Source organism: Choloepus didactylus, chromosome 6, assembly GCF_015220235.1.
Source record: "Choloepus didactylus isolate mChoDid1 chromosome 6, mChoDid1.pri, whole genome shotgun sequence".
NCBI lineage: Eukaryota > Metazoa > Chordata > Mammalia > Pilosa > Megalonychidae > Choloepus > Choloepus didactylus.
The window spans coordinates 129,867,775-129,887,019 of record NC_051312.1 but is presented as its reverse complement, the minus strand read 5'-3'; the positions used below and the strand labels follow the sequence as shown (position 1 = coordinate 129,887,019).

Below are 19,245 nucleotides of genomic sequence, written 5' to 3'. Positions count from 1 at the left end.
ATTGTACACTTTTATGTACATTTATATGTAATGCCAGTCATATAATGTAATTTGAAGTTTTCTAGTAGCCACATTAAAAAAAAGTAAAATGAAAGAGGTGAGATTATTTTTAATAATGTATTTTATTTAACTTGATATATAAATGTATTATTTAAATATTTAATCAACGTAAAAATTATTAATGATATTTTATATATTTTTTTAATATAAACACTTTGAAATTTGGTATGTATTTTACATTTATAGCTCATCTCAATTCGGATACAAATTTCCCTCAGAAATTTTTGATTTGTATTTACATTTCATAAAATTTATAGTTGAGAAAGTTGATTTCATACCCAAATGTTCAAAACATACTTAAAACTTTTCCAATAACTGAATTGAGTATCAAAAGATCATTTTTACATCCACATTTACAAATTTCTTTTAGAAGAATTGATTTGACTTTGAAGCAGAAGTATATCAGTTTCAAAACTATGACTAAATTAAGTATATTCACTAACTCATGTATCAAATTAACCCTATTAACATCAAATTCAAGGTGGTATTGCATACATTGAAAGAGAGCTCTAAATTTATCACGATCACAAAACATTTTTCAAATGGTATTTTTTGCAGGTAGTTTACATTGCTGTTTACAACAAATAGCCTCTGCATATTTGAGTCTTGCTAGAAAAATGGGTAAAATTATTATTATTAATTTGTATTATGAATAGGTTTAATTTCAATATAAATTCTCTTACTTGTTTAGCTAGGTCTCAAACTTTTCTTTTTCTTGGAGTTTCACAATTAGTTTGTTCATATGCAATGTAGTGTTAGTAAGAAAACATAATTGTATTGCTATTTTTTATCTTTGATTATTGAATATTTGGCAAGCACTCATTTTGTTTCAAGAAAATCTTGAACTTAACAGTGAAGTCAACCTTTGTAAAAGTCTTTCAGCCTTAACAAATGAGCATCATCAAAGAACATGAGATCATTACATTCATTGTCTTCTATTTCTTTCAACAGTTCCAGGAACCATTGTTCATTTATTTGCATGTTCATATATTGAACAATTTTAACAACTGTGTCTATGTCACTTTTCATAGCATCTGCTTCAGAAAACAATGTAAATATGTACCATGTAATGGAGGGAAGCAATAAGGGAATCATTAGTTTCTTGTTTTAAAATTCCATTAAATCTGGAGTTTTGACCTAATATAGATGAAGCACTACGTCTATTGTAATAGGAACCAATTTTTTCATACCTAGCTGAAATTCTTTGATAAATGTAAAAGCTTAAAAAATACCTATGAACTCCTCTAATAAAAAATCTTTCAACAGGTTTGATCTTATAGTCTATGAATTGACAATATTTCTTTGTAAATTTGGAAGTCATTTTAGACAAATGTACCCGAAGTATCATCTAAAGCTAAAGAAAAGCACTTGCAATTTTTCAGATTTGAACCAGTTGAGGCTTTGGTATTCTTAGAAAGATCTTATATTCTGTGGACAGTTTTTTGGTGGCTTAACTGAAGATCTTTTACATATTGTAAAAGATTTTTTTTTATCTTTTCCTCATAATTTTCTGATAAAATTTCTACAGCTGAAATTTCTTTTACCATCTCTTTATCTAAAAATGGTTTTCTTTTTCATGTGAGAATTCAGATTTTATAGCTGGCCAGTTATAAGGTCAGATCCTGTTCAAAAATCACATTTTTTTGTTGGACATTTAATTGATTTCATGTGACAAAATTTGTCAATTTTTTTGAGAGGAAACTTAACAAATTCACAGTGTAGTCACTGAAATTGCCCCTTAATGTCTACTTTATTATCTTTAAAAAAAAAAAAGCAGCTTTTTTGTTTTGCTCTGTTGCAGCAAATTGCAGTTGCCATTCCTTTGAAATTTTGTGACATACTTCATTTCTTTAAGTTCCAGTAGTACTGTTTGCTTCTGCATTTTTACTTGATTCTGCATCAGTAGTATGCGTTTGTTTTAAATATAAAAATATGTCCATAGTTATTTTCTTAAACTAGTGAAATAATTTAATTACTCCAAAATTAAGATAAGAGTAATTTCAACTTAACTACCAACTATCATTTATATAGGTATCACCATAACTCATACTGTGTGTGTAAAGTTTTCAAATAAATATATTACAGGTTTGCATTGGTACATAGAAAAAAAAATCATTTAAATGGAATCAGTTGTTTATAGAACTAGATCAGAGGTGTATTTATGTGAACTAGAAATTGCATACATGTTTGATATGCACACTTTAACAGTAATATCTTATGCAGTGCATTGGTTAAAGTGAAATGTAGCCCTGTCAAAAGAGTAAAGTTGTGTTTAAAGGAAAACATTTTACACTGCTTCCTTTTTCCTGTTTTGATTTTAAAATTTCTATTTCAAAATAATTATAGATTCACTTGAACTTGCAAAAAAATGTCCAAGAAGTCCTGTGTACCCTTCACCCAGTTTTCCCCAATGATAACATCCTACATAACTATAGTACAGTATCAAAACCAGGGAATTAACATTGGTACAAGTCACAGAGCTTATTCAGATTTCATCAGATTTATGTGTGCCCATTTGTGTGTATGTGTATGTATAGTTCTGTGCAGTTTTATCACATGTGTAGGTTCATGTAACCACTACCACAATCAAGATACAGAATGGTTCTATCACCTCAAGGCTCCCTTGTGCTACTCCTTGTAGCCACATTCCCCCTCCTGCTTCCACTTATATACTGAAATGTAAATTAATTAAACATTTAAAAATCTAAGTTCCTCAGTCACACTTCAAGTACTCAGTAACTACATGTGGCTGGTGACTACTGTACTGGACAACACAGGCCTAGACTTTACACCTGTAAGCTATCTCAAGGCTCTGAATTAATATGGTTATTTTCTTCTAAGGTTCTTGTTCCCTAAGATCCTTCCTGGTGAATCAGAACTAGGTTCAAAATATCTGGGCTCTTTTATGATTCCTCTTCCCTCTACATTGGCTGCTAGTTCTTAGCTATCATTTAATTGATTAATAGTATATTTTAAGTATAACCCCCCCAAATATGTTGGATAAAATACCATAAGATACACTGTAGAAGACATATGGAAGTATTCTGTTTGGTAGACTAGATAAACAGTTTTTTGTAAGAGGTTTATTGTTACTTAGAATAAACAATCAGAACCTATGCAGAGATGAAAAAATATGTTTATTCATTACTAAAGAACTGGGATTTTATCCTAAACTAGTTTCAACTTGGAACGCAGAACTTCTGAGTGCTTGTGATATAATCAGACCAGTAGCTTAACAGTAGATGATGCGAATGTAGATGGCTTTATACCTTATTGCTGTACACAGTAATGCAGTGCAGATGAATCATATGTACAGTGAAAATAAAATAATTGTGTGCCCTCCTTTGTCCCCTGCAGTCAGTTGAGATGGCTGTAGAATTATCTGTGCCATTTTCTTTCCCATCATCTTAAAAGTAAAGGATTCTAGAAAACTAGGGGATTGCTAATATATATCAGGACTGTGAATGGATTCTCATTTAAAACTTTTTTTTTTTTTAATTCAGATTTGCCTCTTGTCACTGACCTAGAAAATGAAAAAACATCTAAGATCACATTGACCGAGATGTTTGGTGACATGATATGGGAGGACTTGTCTGAGTGCCTCATTAAAAACTGTTTGGTTTATTCTATTCCAACAAATAGCAGCAAGTTACAGCAGTATGAGGAGGTAAGAGCAGAGATATCACAGAAGTTTTTAAAAGACTAGATTATTATTAATGTCTTTTGTTTTCCCTTGGAGATATTTTATTTATTAGTTACATTTTTAAGAAAATTATTAAGGAGTGGAGGCAAATTCCCTATAACTACGTTTCTTTCCTGGCTTCCTATCTCTGACTGGGGAGGTGTGTTTTCTGATTAAGTATATTTTCATGAGTAACATACTTTTGAAAAACAATTTTTCTTTTATACTTGTAACCAACTATAAAGATCTTTGCACCTTTACCAAGTATAGTCAGAAATGTCTATTGAAGATGTTCTTCCTAATAAATTTAAGGCTGGAAAAATGTATAATATTTTTATACCTAGTAATTGATGGCCTGTTCTGAAAATTAAAATGTCCAGTTGGTCCTTGTTTTTTTGTCTATTTGTTGGATTTGAAATTTTTATATTGAAATAGAATATGTGTGTATCATTAATAATTGTCTTTTCTTTCTCAGATCATACAGTCTACTGAAGAATTTGAAAATGCCTTAAAGGAGATGAGATTTTTAAAAGGAAATACAACTGATTTGCTGAAATATGCCCGTAACATCAATTCTCATTTTGCTAACAAGAAGTGCCAGGATGTGATTGTGGCAGCCAGAAACTTAATGACCTCTGAAATTCACAACACTGTGAAGGTACCAGGGTGCTCTGGTTTGCTAATGCTGCTGTTATGCAAAATACCAGAAATGGGTTGGCTTTTAATAAGGGGGTTTGTTTGGTTACAAAGTTACAGTCCTGAGGCCATAAAAGTGTCCAAACTAAGGCATCAACAGTAGGGTACATTCACTGAATAATGGCCGATGGCATCTGGAAAACCTCTATCAGCTGGAAAGGCACGTGACTGGCGTCTGCTCTGGGGTTCTGGTTTCAAAATGGCTTTCTCCCAGGACTTTTCTCTCTAAGCATCTGAGGGTGTTCTCTTAGTTTTTCCCAGGCAAACTCTGGGCTAGCAAAAGTCTGCCTTCGACAGCCCTCTCCAAAATGTCTCTCTCAGCTGCAGCACTGAGCTCCTTCTGTCTGAGCTCCTGTGAGGCTCTAGTAAACTAATCAAGACCCATGCTGAATGGGTGGGGCCACACCTCCATGGAAATAATCTAATCAGAATTATCACCTACAGTTAGGTGAGTCATATCTCCATGGAAACAACCTAATCCAAGTATCCCACAAGATTGGATTAAAGAATATGACTTTTTTTCTGGGGGACATAATATATGCAAACCGACACACAGAGTTATAGCATTGTATTACATTGTATATTACATTGTATTTAGGAAGTAGCTCATTTTTAAACACATATGGTAGAGTGGAAGAGAACATGACAGTTGAAGCATTCATTGTGGTGAGTTATTAAACTTCCATTATATGTTTATGTAATTTATGTATGTATATATTTGACCTTGCCAAATGTTCCCTGGAGGGCAAAATTGTCCCTGGGTAAGAACCACTTCTCTAGATTCCAACTTGGTTCTTTCTCTCATCAGTTTAGATCTAAATTGTACAAGCTCTTTTTCTGAAAACCATTTTCACCTTGATTGCCTTTCATGGTCTTCATCTCAGTCCTCTCTAAAACAGCTCCCTACATTTTCCCGGAAGATCTAAGTTGTGGTTTTGTTGTTTTTCTGTTTTGTTTTACGTTTTGACCTGACAGATAACATTTTTGATCTTAGGTTCCTTCGCTCTCCTCACAAAGTCACTTTTTTGAGTTGTATGTATTCAGGGCATGTTATTTTTCAGAAAAATATTAGCATTTTTCCAATCATTTCTGTAATTATATTTCTTCATCAGCATTATAGTCTTAGCTATACTTTTTGACTGCCAAATGCCTGGCATTTATATTCTCATTTAATCTTGGTATCAGTCATCTGAACTAGGTATTATACCATTTTACAGATTAGGAAGCCATGTCTGGTGACTTAAACATTTTTATTACATTTTATTGGAACTTTTTCTTTCAAAAATTTTCCATAGAGGTCCAATACATACAGAGCAGATGTGCTTCCTCTTGCAGTGGGAGTGGGGGACCTGCTGTCTCACTTATTTAATCTTTCTTTTTGTGGCCCCTGTGGCATCTTTGAGAAGCAAGGTTTGGAAACCATTGTAGTCCAGGTTCTTCCTTCTATAATGAGAAAATAGAGGTCCAGAGAGAATATGACTTACAAGTTTTTTAGGGTAAAAAAACATCACTGATGTGTTCAGATTTGCAGTCTAGTGTTCTTATATTTACTCCTAAGTCTGAGAATGTTTTTTCTGTTTAAATTTAAGGTTTCTTTTTTTTTTTTAAGGCAGGAATTTACTGGTCTGAATGAGTTAGTTCTTAGACTAAGCCAACATATGTGCTTGTTGAGAAATAATTGTTTTAATGATCTGGACTATAAAGCAAAAATTTTGCTGGTCTACAATAATCTAATAGTTTAGTCTGAGGTTTGAGGGTCCTTTCATTTACCTGGAATCTTGGGCCAATTTCATAACTTTGCTATTTCAAACAAGATTAAAAGTGCTTAGGAGAAGTGCACGGTAAAGGGGATTGCTTATTTCTTACGGCAGGCTGTCATCCAAGATTGAGCAATCATTAAAATACTGCCATATTTACTCAAGTCTTTAAATTGTTCTATAGAGCCATGGCTTTATCATCATAGAAACATACATATTCCTTACTATATGTCTGAAGACAGTGCTTTCTATGTTTGAACCTCAGATTACTCCTGATTCTAAGATAAGTGTGCCAGACTTACCTGGTCCTGATGAGGATGAGAAGCTAGAAGGACAAAAAATATCCAAAACTGAGTACAATGAAGTGGTGAATCTAGAGCCTGAAAATACACTGGACCAGCATTCCTTTTCTTTGCCGACATGCCACATCAGTGAATCTGTGAAGAGATTAATGGAACTCGCCTATCAGACTTTACTAGAAGCAACGACCAGTAGTGATCAGTGGTATGCATTCTAAACCATCTGAAAATGGCAATAACTTGATTAAATGCATATTGAACTAGACATTTGTTTAAAAAAATTAGCTGGAATTCTTTGGGTATTCTTATCCAATTAGTTCATCTTTTTTTCTAGAAAAACACAGTGCAGCAAAGAAATATTTTTTGATCTCCAACATTTATTTGTAACAATATAGATGTTAGAGCAAGGTATAAAAATTAGAAGCCTATGGATGGATGGACAAACGGGTTTCTTTAACATTAAAACTGTTAATTACTTTTTAACAGAAAACTTTTTGTTTAATTTTTACTTTTATTTGAATTGAATGCTATTATATGAGAAAGCACACGTAAGGTACTTGGAATACTACCTGAAAAATGATTAATGCTGAAATGTTTATTATTATTGTTGTTGTTGGTGGTGATAATAGTCTTACCTGCTGCTTCAACCTGCTTTTGCTCTTTAGCCTAATATTCTTTTTAACTTTTTGAAATCCAGGCTCTAATTAATTTACATTCCAAATGTTTATTTTTAAAGCAGTAACAATTTGTTAGGCATCCAAAGGTAGAGGGAAAAGAATGGAACACACCAAAGTTCTGGCTTTATACTTTAAAGATGATGTTTTCTAGATTGTATTTGGGGTACCCCACACTCTATTCCAGATCTCTTACTGAATCTCATTTTGTTTAATAAGCTTCTTCCATACTCCTAGACTAAATTGAGAAGAAAATGGCAGATTGTGACCCAAGTTGACAGTAGAGCAGGTTTACAGAAGCCTCTTTTAGTTTGCATCTATGTGTAGCACCTTTTCACTTCTCATCTTCATAGTAGAAAACCATTTCAGTTAAGGCTTGACTTAATCAAACTGCATTTCCAGGTGAGCTTCTAGAATTTTAGTTTTTATCTCCACATGAAAACAAACCCCTTAATTTTATTCTGATCTCAAAAACACATTTCTACCAAGATATTTATGTGGCTTTAAGGAATCATTACATTTATAAATCCATCTGGTTTTAATTATCAGGAGGAAGGAAAATACATGTAAAAGGAAGTCTGTACTTCTTTGGCAAAATTAATATGGAAGTGACTTTCCACACTATGCCTCCTCCTGAGACGTGCCAGACCATTCTGATTGAGAAGTTAAGGAATGCAGGGCAATAATTTCTTGAAGTTTTTGAGAACGTCGAACACCAGTGTTGCTTATGAGCGTTCTTTCCACTAAAAGAAATAGTTATTAACAGAACAAACAAAAACAGAAACACTGGTATAGTACAACACCCTTCCCCATTATCAGATCTCAAACAGCAACATAAATAGCAAAAATAAAATGAAGTAATATAATCAGGCATCATAGTAATCAAGTAGTAGCAATGTTTTGGGGGCATAGTAACTGTGACTTCTTTTTCTAAGTATTTGTGGAATTCTTGTGAGTTACTCAAGGTATATGGTTCGATATTCTTATATAGAGGTAAGCTACACAAACCTCATATTTACTCTTTTTAAGTGCATTTTAATAATAATCTTTAGGTATTCTAAGGCCAGATTTAAAGGGCATGGAAACTGGAAGGGTAGATTCTATCTTAGAAATGTTGATTCATCTTCTTGCATCAGGGTAAGAAGGAGAAAAGGTGAAAGCTGAAAGTCAGACTGATTCCAAAAGAACTGAATGAGTGCCTTTATTGATACCTTGCCCTTTGCAGAGTGCATCAGTGAGCAGGTGACATTTGCCTGAGGCTTAGCTCCATTTGTTACTAAAGGGATGCTCTGGGTACTGGCAGAACACAAAATGATAAATGGAAAAGAGGCTTTGGGTTGAATGCTGCTGTTCTTAAAATTGTTAATGGATCCAGGTTTTAGAACTGCAGTCTAGTTAGTAAATACTGGTTACGACTATATTTCCGTCTAGATTAATAGTGTTTTCCAGCAGTGACCAAGACAGATGTTCTCTGCAACTGTAGTTTTTTGTGACTCTTGCTTAAGGTGCACTTAGTTTGAAATTTTTTCTCATTTTCAATATATCCTTATGCATCCGTGTTAAATCTGTGTTTTTCTTTTAGTGCTGTGCAACTTTTCTACTCAGTGAGAAATATCTTCCATTTGTTCCATGATGTTGTACCAACATATCACAGGTAAGTGCCACTGTATCTCATTTTGTATAATAATTATATATCTGAAATGTTTGTAAGTCAGGTTAACATCAGTAATTTTATATTCCCACCAAAAATATTTTGGTTATTAAAAATTCACAATAAAATGCAGTAAACTGTTTTAAAGCACATATTTAAAGGACTTTGGTCATTTATTAGGATGCTGTAGTCTTACAATGTAATAGGTGAAGCAAATTAAAAAACTCAAAAGAACTTTACCCTGGTTTTTTATATGCATTTTTAAAATTGTGAACTTCAACAAATATACGTAATAGTGATAACTTTGAAAGGACGATTTAATGAGTAGTTAGAGAGCAAATTTCAAAGAATGTTATAGGTTACAGTTCCAGAATTTCAATTATTTTCATTATTGTAAAATATTACATATGCACAGATAGGTGTTAACTTTGAAAGTACAGCTCAACAAGCAGTTATATAGGTAATTTCAAAAAATGTTATGGGTTACAGTTCCACAGTTTCAGTTCTTTCCTTATTGTGAAATACAGCATATGTACAGAAAGGTGAAAACTTAAAAAGCACAATTCAATGAATAGCCGTAGAGCAAATTTCAAAAAATGTTAAAGCTTACAGTTTCACCATTTCAGTCATTTCCTTCTAGCTGTTACCCTAGCATCTAAAAAAGTGTATATGTATTTATATAGTTTCAGTATTCATAATCCTTTGTTAAATCCTATCTTGTCCGTTGCTACCCCTTCCTCTCATTTAATCACTTTCTCGATCTTCAGGGGTGTCTAGGCAGTGAGCACCCTAACTTGTTCATGTTGAAAGGGAGTGTCGACATTATGTGAGAGGGGGCTGCATCTGATTGTTGCTCATAAAGAGGCGTTGCATCTGGGTTTTAGGACTTGTCTGGCATAGGAACATTCTGGTGGATTTAAGTTTCTGAGAGATAAAACTTAGTGAGTGAATCTTTTATAGAATTTCAGATAGGGACCCAGGTATTTCGGGACTGCTGTTGGTAAGGGCATGACACGTGTGGCCATTTGAGATGTCTAGCTGGATGGAGCTTGCATTAAGAAAAACCTCCAGTATAGTCTGTCGACTCTATTTGAGATCTCTTAGCCACTGTAACCTTATTTTGTTACCTTTCTTTTCCCCCCTTTTGGTTAAGGAGGCATTTTCAATCCCTTGCTGCTAGGGCCTGGCTCATTTCTGGGAGTCATGTTCCACATTGCCTGGGAGTCGTGTCCCACATAGGAAGGAGGTTAATGAATTTATTTGCCAAGTTTTTACCGTTTTTGATGCTAGGTATTTTCAGAACTGTCTCACTTTACTTTGCTAAAAAACAAAAAGGCCATCATTCCATATTGTATCTAGTTTTCTCTTGGCATTCATATCTCTGCAGACTTAATACCACAAGAAATTACTATTTAACTGTCAAGCATGGTCGGCTATACTTCCTAGCTGTCTTAGGCTGTATTTACCTGACGTCTTGGATTTTAAAAGTTTCTTTTAATATAATTCTGAAAAGTTTTGCAAACTCTCAGAGAGAGAGGTCTCTGGATCCTCTCTCTGTTATCCTAACTAAGTGCTTTGGGTGCTTTTTATAAATGTTTTAATGACATGCCAAGGAAGCTGTCTCCTAGCCAGGGACTCCGCTTACAAAGAACAATCAATTTATTATTTGAAGTATTTTTTGGTTTAGAATTTTGAACAATTGAGATGATTTTAACTAGGCCCACCTGCTAATTTTGTTACAGAAAAGCTTATTTATTGTGAACCTTATTATATTTATATTTATTTGTTTATATTTATTTGTTTTCTCTTTGCTGTGGTTTAAAATTTGCTGTGGTTTAAAATTATAATTTCATTTTCTATTAAGTAAAGGAAAATAAAGGAAAAGAGAAAAACATATTTGGGTAAGCTGATAGCCATGCCCTTGGTGATTCAGAGGCAATTGGCTTAGGAGTTCCCTTGGCTTAGAAACATTTTTCACACTGATGTGGAGTTGGAGTTGGAGTTGGATTTGCCTCTCTTTCTTCTTTATGTGATCTTGGGACTTTGTTCTGGACCAAAGGTTCACAAACATTACTGTGCATCATAATCACTGGGAATCCTTATTAATCACTGGGAAGCCTTATTAAAATTTTAGGCTGGTGCCTAAAATTTCTGATTCAGTAGGTCTGGAATGAGGCTTGTGTTTATAACAAACTTCTGGGTGATGCTGTTATTGCTTGTCAGGAGACCATACTTTGAGAACTACTGTCCTGGATTATGGTTCTCAGCTTTGGCAGTGTTCCGGTTTGCTAATGCTGCTGTTATACAAAATACCAGAAAGGGATTGGCTTTTATAAAGGGGTTATATTTGGTTACAGATTTACAGCTCTAAGGCCATAAAAGTGTCCAAACTAAGGCATCAACAAGAAGATACCTTCACTGAAGAATGGCCAATGGCATCTGAAACACCTCTCATCTGGGAAGGCACATGACTGGCATCTGCTGTTCCCGGGTTGCGTTTCAAAATGGCTTTCTCCAAAATGTCCCTGGGCCTGTCTCTCTTAGCCTCTTCAGTTCCTATGCATCTAACTGTCTGGGAGTCGTCTCTTAGTTTCTCTGGAGCAAACTCTGGGCTAGCATCTCTTAGCTTAGCATCTCCAAACGTCCTTCTGTCTGCATGTTCAAGCATCAGCTTTCAATGACCTTCTCCAAAATGTCTCTCTATTACAGGACTCTAGTGATTTAATCAAAAGCCACTCTGAATGGTTGGGGTCCATATCTCCATGGAAATAATTTAATCAAAGGTCTAGCCCACAGTTGATTGAGTAACATCTCCATAGGAACACTCAGTTTAAAGATTCCAACCTAATCAACACTAATACGTCTGCCCCCACAAGACTGCATTAAAGAATATAGCATTTTGGGGGACGTAATTATGTCCAAACCAGCACAGGCAGTATATTAGAATCACTTACGAAACTTTAAAAATATGTATATTTGCCTAGACCCTACCCCTAGAGATTTTGCTTTATGTGCCTGGTGCAAGATCCAGGCATCTGCGTTTTTAAAAAGCCTCATAAATGATTCTGATTTGTAGACCGGAATGAGGACAACTGTCTTAGGTTGTTCATTTTTCACTTCATATATCCTAGTCTGACATTGAATCAGCACACTAGAAAGTGTTAAGTGAAGATCTGCTAGTGTATATATAGCAGAAATGTAAGTCAGAATCTCTTCCCAAGATAGGTATGCAGACTAATGTGTGAAAGAATTAGAGCAGTGATTTTTGTTCCTTGATGAAAATTAAAATCATCTGGGAAGAGTTTAAAAACTATTAATACCCTGGCGTCACTCCCAGAGGTTGTGATTTAATTTGTCTGGGGTAAAGTCTAAACATCTGTATATTCCAAAGTTCTCCAGGTGATTCTAATCTGAAACCAGCTTTGAAAACTAGTGAATTAGAAAATAGGTAAATGATTCACTGTATAAATGAAATACGAATTTTGAGAAAGGAGAAGAAACCCGTATTTCCATATACTTACCAGTGTTTATTTAGTATTTAGCATTTATTTAGTATATATAATTATTAAAGCCTAGAAATGCATTAGAGGAGTAGTAACTTTTCATCAACCTCAAGTTCAATAACAGGTGGTTTCTTTTCCTTTCCTACCCTCCTCCTGGCTTAGGGAGAACCTTCAAAAACTGCCCCAGTTGGCAGCCATTCACCACAACAACTGTATGTATATTGCTCATCATTTGCTGACCCTTGGGCATCAGTTCAAGTCACGTCTTGCCCCCATTCTATGTGATGGCACTACTACTTTTGTAGATCTTGTTCCTGGCTTCCGGAGACTTGGTAACTGATACTTCTAATTTAGGAAAACATTGATTATGTAGCTTCTCAGCCTTCTGTTTTTGTAATTTATGAATGAGGAGGTTAGAAATTAAGTGGTGGTCCTGAGCTGTATTGCAATGTGGGAGAGCATTTAATTTGCAAGTGATTCCAGTTACTTAATTTTATAAAGCAAATGCAGTCCTTATGGAACCATTACTTTTTCATGACATGATTTCATGGAATATTAGAGCTCCAAACTACATTGCTGATGTGCAGTAAATTCAGAATTATGTCAGTGGAATGACACATAATAAGATTTGTATTGTGATAATTCTGTTAGCATTGTTGGTAGGAACTCACTAATGTCACTGCTTGTTCTTATGCCAAAACCCAAGACTGACACCCTGCCACCCCTTGCCTTTACTTGGGATTATTAAAAATAAAAAGAAATGAAATGTGGGGCAAATAAATATGTTTACTACAATGATAGCCTAAGAAAAACAGAGGATCTGTATGGTTCACTTAGGTTTTCAAAAGTCCCTGACTTTTCCCTTAGGTGGTATAGATATATCAGAATAAAAGTAGCTGCTGCTTCTGTATAAGTAAATTTTCTTAGCTGACTCTAACTCTGGGCAAACTATTAGGAAAGACTTATTTATTATCCTGAGGGTAGGGTCAGAGGGACTGGCTAAATGTGTTAGAAATTATTGTTTCTAGTAACCTTAGGGCAGCTTTATGATGTTATCTAGCAATTGTTTCCAAATAGGCAGAACAGATATATGCTTTATGCTTGTCTCCTTTTCCACCCTGGTTTTGCAACGTGTAATTGAAAAGCTTTTAGAATTCTTTAACTGTTTTCCCATCATAGGGACAGAGTGTTTTTTAGCCCAGATGCGGGCGCAGAAAGGAGAACTTCTGGAAAGATTATCAAGTGCAAGGGACTTTTCAAACATGGATGATGAAGAAAACTATTCTGCAGCAAGCAAAGCAGTCCATCAGGTGGGAGGCTATTTGCCAGCTCTGGAATTTATACTCTATCCTTAGATGCTCCCCACCCCCTTTTTTTAAGCAGCAAAGAATATGTTAAAGGTTGATTCCCTACACCTCCATTGGCAAATCTAGATTCCTTTTACAGTCATTTTTAAGATCTTTCCTATCCCTTGTCCCACCAGGCCAATGGGAAGCTATGTTTCCATGTACCCAGCATCGTGACTAGTTATATAGTAGATCTGTCATAGCAAGTTCATGAGTTCATCTTAGTGCCCCTCTCTCTTATGTGAATTATCTTTTTTACAGCAGTTTTCCCATCCTAAGGATGAGTCTGCCTTTCATCTAGCAGAGATATCACTAAGGTTAAATATTGAAGGAACATATATTCTTGACTATTTAATCTTACCTCTGCATAATGCCTCTTCCCCCATACACACACAGATAATAAATTTAAATCTGGAAAATAAGAATTGCATGTAATTCATAAGCCATGTAAATAGCTGTATTCTTCTGACAGGTACTGCACCAACTTAAGAGGCTTGGAATTGTGTGGCAGGATGTCCTGCCGGTAAATATATATTGCAAAGCTATGGGGACTTTACTCAGTACAGCAATTTCTGAAATCATTGACAGAATCACGGCACTAGAGGTAAGAGTCATTAGATACCTCACCTGACTTCACATGCTATTCTTGGCCCAGATTGTGTTTTCACAACTTTAGATTCAAATCTCATTTTTAATTTACATGGACAGTAGAAGTTGTGCATGTTTCAGGTCTAACTCAGTATGTTGTTGTTTTTTTCCATTTTATTTTAATGTTGGTGGAGACTTGGTAATCTCTATCTTTTATACCTGTGTAAGAAAGTAGGATTGATTGTACTTCTTCTCAGCCTAGCATCTTTGTAAATTATGAATGAGGAGTTTGGAAATTGGACAGTAGTCCTGAAATGTAATGTATGAAGTCATTTAATTTACAAGTGAACTCAATAATTTAATTTAGTAAAGTGAATGCAGCCTTGTGCAGGTACCACTTTTTTTTATTTGTATAATCCTATAGGAAAATTACCTGGACTCTGCCAGCCGGTGCCTCTAAAGCATAGATTGCCTAAACCCATATTTGTAATAATATCCCCTGCTTTGCAGCAAGCTGTGCCACATTCTTCTGGAGAAATGGGCTCTTTCATGCAGGCAAACTAAATTACTGGCAATTTGTTAAATATATTTTGTGTCATTGTAGCTTTAGGAGTATTGTCTGAGGGCTAATGAAATTTAGTTTCTAGTAAGGTGTGCTAAATTGGTTCGAAAACATTGCTTTAGCTGACCTACCTGGACAGCTTCCACCAAAGATCTGCCCTTTCTCTATCATTAAGCTGGCTCATTTCTCTTGTTGTGTTCCTTATGTATAAAACCAGGACATCTCTACTGAAGATGGTGATAGATTGTATTCCTTATGCAAAACAGTGATGGATGAAGGACCCCAAATATTTGCACCTCTATCTGAAGAAAGCAAGAACAAGAAATATCAAGAAGAGGTTCCAGTCTTTGTGCCAAAATGGATGCCTTTCAAAGAACTGATGATGATGCTACAAGCCAGTCTACAAGAAATTGGGGATCGGTGCGTATGACCCTTATATAGAGGGGTATATCTCTCCACAGCTGCAAAAGAATACTAATAGTGCCACTGGAAGCAGTGTTTTTTTTTTGTTTCTTATTGTTACTCAGGAAAGCATTTCTTAAAAATAGCAGTAGGGGCTTTTGCAAGGCCTATCATCATGTGGATTTCATTACCACTTTCTTATATTTGATAACATAAAGACTTCTCGTTTCATGTTATTCTTGTCTTGACCAGTTTTTTTTTTTTTTTGTATGTTTTACATATGATCTGGAATTTGTAAGAAGTACTGCCTCTGACACCAGGATGGCAGTTGTTGCCCATTATAGCCAACAGTGGATGCCTTTTAAGAATGGCTTTCATATGTTAACAGAGAAGTGTGTTTCATCGGTATGAAAACCATTGTTTGACCAGCAACTCTTCTGCAGGGGGAGAGCAGTAGCTTTAGGGATTAAGCACCATACACCTAGAAAGGACTCATTTTTTCTTAAACACAGTGGATGATGTTTTATCTCAGCATCATCAGTTTATGTTGCTGTGCCCAGTAAATGCTGTATCTTATTATAATTAGTATCAGCAGGCTTTTGGTACTGCACACAACAGAATATAAACTCAAATAGATGTGGGTTAGTTATACATCCATAGATGCTTTTATTATTGTCCTGGTAGATTATATTTAGTGTATATTTAGAGAAAAGTCAACTTTGTTTTGAATGGGCCTTAGGGTCTGTAGTTATTTGTCTAACTGCTTTCATTTGGTTTATTGCAGATGTTCAATTATATTAGACCAGTCAGTCTAGATGTGTCTGAGTTGTTCTCAGCAAATATTGTCCGTTCAAAAACAATGCAAATGTATGCAAATGTGATTTCTACTTGGAAAAAAAAAAAAAAAATCAAAATTTCTAACTACTTTTAGGACAACATTTTGCTTTATTCATTTGTTATTTACAAGTCCTTAGTAGATAAGAAAGAATATCTTTAGGTAATAACTACAGAAGGCAACAGGTAAGAATTTTTCTTTCTGCTGTTAAAGGGCCTTCTTGGTAGCCCAAGAATGGTCATTTATTCCTTGTTGGGAAAAAAACTGTAATAATGATATGTCCTCAGCTCCTTTTTCCTTCCTAGGAAAATTTTTTTCCCCTCTGAGATTTCACTACATATAATCAATCTAATATCTATTTGAGAAAACTTTCTACCAAAAAAAACTACCTCTGGCCATGTGTAGTTTAAACATTTTAAAACTGTGAAATCTACATATGAAAGAATACGATATATATAACATATTCACAGTTAAAAGAAAAAAGAATCAAATAAATGTCCATGTGTCTACTACTCAGCTTAAGAAAAATATTACCAGTGTTTGTGAAGCCCTTGTGTGCCCCTCCAAAATGCACCCCACCAGAGGTAACCACTGTCTTGAATTTTGTGTAATTTCCTTGCCTTTCTTTATAGTTTTACCATATTTACATGTATTCCTAAACAATATAAAATTTAGACTTGCCTGTTTGTTAATTTTCTACACATGGACTCGTCTATAACTTGATTCTTTTGTTCAATATTATGTTTTTAAAATTCACTCATGGTGATATGTGTAGCTGCAGTTCATTTTCACTGCTGTATCATATTCCATTGTACAGATATTTCACAGTTTATTTTTCTTGTTGTTTTACATTCTCACCAGTATTTGGTATTATCAGACTTTAATTTTTTTCTAATCTAGTTTGTGTGAAATGGTAGTTCATTGTCATTTTAATTTGCATTTCCCTAGATTCTAGGAAGGTTGAGCATCTTTTCATTGGTCATGTTTCTTTTGTAAAATGTGTGTTCATGTTTTTTGGCAGCTATTCTGCTGGTTTATTTGTGATTTCATTATTGACTCATGAGAGTTCTTTGTGTATTTTTTTTACTAATCCTTTGTCAGTTATGTGTGTTGCCTGTCGTTCACATATGTAACGCAAAAATTCTCATTTTAACCATTTTAGTGTACAATTCATTGTGTTGTTTAAATAGACATTATTTTTTAGAGCAGATGTAGGTTTACAGAAAAATTATGTAGAAACTAAAGCATTCCATTATCCTCTCCCCCACCCTACCCCTGCACAGTTGCCCTTATTATTAGCATTTTTCATTAGTGTGGTACATTTGTTAAAATTAATGAACCAGTATTAAAAGTCCATAGTTTACATTAGGGTTCACTCTTTATGTTGTATGTTTCTATGATTTTTTTGTTTTTGTAGTAATATATAAAGCATAAAATTTCCTGTTTTAATCACTTTCAAAAGTATACTATTCAGTGGTATTAATTCAAGTATACTATTCAGTGGTATTAATTACATTCACAGTGCTGTGCTTCTGTCACCACCATCCATTACCAAAACTTTTCCATGACCCCAAACAGAAACTCTGTAACTGTTCAGCATTAACTTCCATTCCCTACCCCCACCCTCATCTTTGGTAACTTGTATTCTTCTTTCTGTCTCTATGAATTTGCATATTCTAGTTCGTTCGTTCTTTTTCTTTCTTTCTTTCTTTCTTTCTTTCTTTCTTTCTTTCTTTCTAATTTTCTTTTGGTACAGCAGGAGTATATTGGAAGGGATGAAGTTATTTCAGAATATTTATTTTTCCCATTGCTTTGCTTTGTTTTGTTTGGAATTGTTTTTTTATTTGATGAAGTATTTCTAGTTATTTCTTATAAGTGAGGTCATACAATATTTGTCCTTTTATGTCTGGCTTATTTCACTTGCATTTATTCAAGTTTCATTCATGTTATGGCATATATCAGAACTTCGTTCCTTTTTACAGCTGAACAACATTCCATTATGTGTATATAGCACATTTTGTTTATCCATATGTGGATACTTGGGTTTTTGCCACCTTTTGACTATTGTGAATAACTGTTTTGCATTGGTGTACAAATATCTGTCTGAGTTCCTACTTTCATTTCTTCTGGGTGTATACCTAGGAGTGAAATTGCTAGGTCATATGGTAATTCTGTGTTTAAGTTTTTGAGGAACAGCCAAAGTGTTTTCCAGTGAGGCTTTTCAATTTTACATTCCCATCAACATTGTACAAGTGTTCCAATTTCTTCACATCCTCACCAACACTTGTTATTTATTTATTTTTTTTAAATAATAACCATCCTAGTGGGTGTGATATGGTATTTTGTGGTTTTGGTATGCATTTCTCTAATGACCAGTGATGTTGAGCATCTTTTCATATCTTTATCAGCCATTTGTATATCTTTTTTTGTTCAAGTTTTTTGCCCATTTTTAAATTGGGTTCTTTGTCTTTTTTGTTGTTAAGTTGTAGCAGTTCTTTATATATTCTGACTCTTAAACTCTTATGAGATATATCGTTTACAATTATTCTCCTCCATTCTGTAGGTTCTCATTTAACTTTCTTGATACTGTCCTTTGATTCACAAAAGTATTTAATTTTTTTTAATTACAATTTTATTGAGGTATATTCACATACCATAAAATCCATCCAAAGAATATAATCAGTGGCTCACAGTATCATCACATAGTTGTGTATTCATCATCACAGTCAATTTTAGAGCATTTTCATTACTACAAAAAACAAAAAATCCCCCAAACATCTCACATCTCATACTCCTTACCTGCCCTATTGTTGACCCCTAGTATTGGTGTGGTACATTTGTTTTTGTTTGTTTGTTTTTGTTTTTAAATGCAATTTGATTGCGATATATTCACACACCCTGTAATCCATCCAAAGTATATAACCAGTAGTTCACAGTGTCAATTTTAGAACATCACAAAAGTGTTGAACATCACAAAAGTTTTGATGAAGCCTGTGGGTCACTTTTTAAAGTAGTTCTAGTGCCAAAGCATGACCGTTTGATTATAATGGTCATACAGGGTTTGGTGAGTATAGCATAAGGGAAGGTAGTCTTATCTTTCTAACTTGGTCGCCTCATCCATTTTTGCTGATACTTAATGCATTCAATAAGCAGAAGAGATGAAAGATACTAAGGGATAGGTCCAAGAGCT

General features: G+C 34.3%; 1 protein-coding gene across 1 annotated transcript in view; it reads left to right on the top strand.

Moving 5' to 3' along the window:
* The window catches only part of ZW10 (zw10 kinetochore protein), a 42,174-nt gene that overhangs the window by 22,178 nt on the left and 751 nt on the right, over window positions 1–19,245 (top strand). The window contains exons 8-15 of the mRNA XM_037841492.1: window positions 3,564–3,727; window positions 4,218–4,400; window positions 6,461–6,699; window positions 8,751–8,822; window positions 12,485–12,654; window positions 13,502–13,632; window positions 14,141–14,272; window positions 15,036–15,238. Of these exons, the coding sequence (XP_037697420.1) occupies window positions 3,564–3,727; window positions 4,218–4,400; window positions 6,461–6,699; window positions 8,751–8,822; window positions 12,485–12,654; window positions 13,502–13,632; window positions 14,141–14,272; window positions 15,036–15,238 (1,294 nt within the window). The remainder of the gene's footprint in view (window positions 1–3,563; window positions 3,728–4,217; window positions 4,401–6,460; window positions 6,700–8,750; window positions 8,823–12,484; window positions 12,655–13,501; window positions 13,633–14,140; window positions 14,273–15,035; window positions 15,239–19,245) is intronic.